This window comes from Danio rerio, chromosome 13 (genome assembly GCF_049306965.1).
Source record: "Danio rerio strain Tuebingen ecotype United States chromosome 13, GRCz12tu, whole genome shotgun sequence".
In the NCBI taxonomy this organism is placed as follows: Eukaryota; Metazoa; Chordata; class Actinopteri; order Cypriniformes; family Danionidae; genus Danio; species Danio rerio.
Window position 1 is genome coordinate 11229827 of NC_133188.1, and position 2674 is coordinate 11232500.

The following is a 2674-nucleotide window of genomic DNA, read 5'->3' on the forward strand; positions in this document are numbered from 1 at the left end:
TCATTTTTCTGTGTTAGTGGAAAAGCTGGCGAGTCAGCCGACCCAATTTATGAGCAGGCAGCGCAAGATTCTTGCAATGACCACCGGCGGAATACCGCTGTTTGTTATGAGACGCAGTTTCAGTGTAAACTTAGTAAAGGCGAGCTTCTTTGGCGATGGTATTAGATTTGACTTTTAGCGGACATTTGCGCTGAACACGCAGTGAATGCAACGCATGGATATTCGGGCGCCTTCTCCATGAAGCGCGTACTCGATTGATCTCAGCTGGTGGATCATTATTCACCACGTGACGTGTCATGATCGCTCTCATCACCTCAATTTTAGGTGGGGTTTGCAAACCTGTGTGCTTTAAGTTTTTACTCTTCTGCCGTTTGCATTTCCCGTGGTCATAAAAGCTCCTTCCCTGTCATCTGACAGCGGAATACCTTGAGTGATTGACAGCTAATATGAACCAATATAGCGGCAGGGAACAGCGATTCAGCATGTTTTTACAAAAAATCAAAACAGGTCGCACTACAACCATTATCAGCAGTCGCACTAATGCGCCCAAATATATTATAAGGTCGCATAGATTAATTTTCGGGCGCATATGGCAGGCAGGGGCGGGAACAGCTAACCTTGGTTCTTCCCGCCCGTCACAGCGTCTAACAAAAGGGCGGGGTGCGTGGTGACGTCACCGGCATCCCCGCTCCTTTGTTTACACGGCTGGCGGGGAATGCCAGTGACCGCTGTGTACTGACAGAATCAGCGGAGCGGCAAGCGCTCTCTCTCCCCGCTCCGCTAATTCTGTCAGTGTACAGCGGTCGGCGCGGGCCACAAAATATTGCACTGAGGGCCGCAAATGGCCCGCGGGCCGCGAGTTTGAGACCCCTGATCTAATGTAAATATATCTATGGTTAAGTGATGTAATTTCACAGGTCAGTGTTCACCAAGCTTGAACTTTCCAACGCAGCGAACTGCGAAACTTGTCACACAAGCTTGCGTTTCTAGTCTGACACATTTGCGTGTGTATGAATGAAAGTCTATGGGGAGAAAAGTGCAGTTTGACCGCAGCTATATGCTGGATAAGTTGGTGGCTCACTCCGCTGTGGCAAGCCCTGATTAATACAGAAACTAAGCTGAAGGAAAATGAATGAATGAAATTCATTTTGTGTCCAGGTGGTGTTCTTTGTGTCTTTTTAAAATAAAGAAATTATCGTCCATTTGTTATTATTGGAGATGTTGCAGATAAGGTTTTGTGGTTTTATTAAATAGAAGACATTATTATTATGTTTGTGTTTATGAACATGAACATTTTCATAATTGTGAGGTATAAAATAACTATTTTATCCAGTTATCAAATAATAAAGCACACAATTCCATCTTATCATATCCGCAAATGAAGAACCTTTAATATTTTTTCTAAAATGGTATTGGATTATGACTTCCCTATGAATACAAATGGTCTCGTCCGTTGCCCTCTGCCCCGTCACGTGGTGCGGATGTCCTTCGCTCTTCTCTCTCTGCAGGCTAAACATGGCTGCGCTCTTAAGATCAGCCCGGCTCCTCAAAACTTCATCGGCTTCGTTAATTCAGGTCATAGGGAACAGTAAACATGCGCCGGCAGCTGGTCGCCTTTACAGCGGAGCGATTGGGACTCTTCGTGTAGGGGTCTGTGGCCGTCAGACAGTCCCGGGAAGGTTAAATGCTAACAGGTATAACGCAGCATGACTCTGTGCGCCATGCGTGTTTAGATCATGCAGTTGTCATTGAGAGGTTATCAGTCCCATATAGAGCTTATAACGCACTAATAATGTGCAGATGCAGGTTATTTAACTAAATAATAACACACATATCACAATATAGTGTTTTGGTCATATAATGGTGTTGCACAAGAGAAAAATATGGCTCCTTTGCATAATCTTTTGTCTTGCTGTGTGTATTTGACCTATAAAATAATTACAGAGTGTATGAAATGAATGTAACGTTAGCTTTTACAAATTTATTTCAGGTACTCTTATTTTTTTCTCATTAGTGTTTATAATTACAATAACGTTACAGTGTTATTCTGCTTGGGTTTGAATCCAAAATAGTTACCATAAATCCTTAATCTTAATGGATAACCATTATTCTCTCTAATAAGCTTATGATGTTCTGTCATTGTAACATATTTTGCTTGTGTATCGTTGGTTTAGGCTACTTTTGTTGAAGTGAACTGGTAGCATGTGACAAAAATGTCAAGGGTTAACATGTCAAGGTCATTTTGAGCCTCAGTAGTCTGCACATCCTATTGGCCAACATTTAATTTATATATGGTATTTAGTCAGTTTAGGGCCACAATGAATTAAGTAGATACTTTATTAAGGTATCCTGTACATTATATGTGAAGTATTGAACCTATCGTACACTGAAGCATTTTTACACATTTGGATCACAGATAGACAAAGAAAATACATTCCAGTTTGTTTACATCTGATTTGAGGGGAGGGTCTGTCGTTGGCTATAGAGGTAAAGTTGCTTTTATATTTGCACATTTGTTCATTTAGAAGTCTTTATATTGTTTACCATGATACTTTAAATATTCGGTCGGATTTAGCATGCAAGTATGACTTCAAAACAACATTAACACTCTCTAATTGACTGTGAACAATGTTGTACTTTGATTGTGCTGCTAATACGATTTACCTATTTAGAA

At 41.1% G+C, this 2674-nt stretch overlaps 1 protein-coding gene across 2 annotated transcripts in view; it reads left to right on the forward strand.

Moving 5' to 3' along the window:
* The first annotated feature begins 1490 nt into the window (after nt 1-1490).
* Nucleotides 1491-2674, forward strand: part of lrpprc (leucine-rich pentatricopeptide repeat containing) — a 124211-nt gene continuing 123027 nt past the window's right edge. For both annotated transcript variants that reach the window (XR_012388563.1, NM_001142592.1), the window contains exon 1: nt 1491-1694. Coding sequence is in view for 1 of the 2 variants with exons in the window: in NM_001142592.1 (NP_001136064.1) it covers nt 1516-1694 (179 nt within the window). In the remaining variant the exon portion in view is untranslated. The remainder of the gene's footprint in view (nt 1695-2674) is intronic.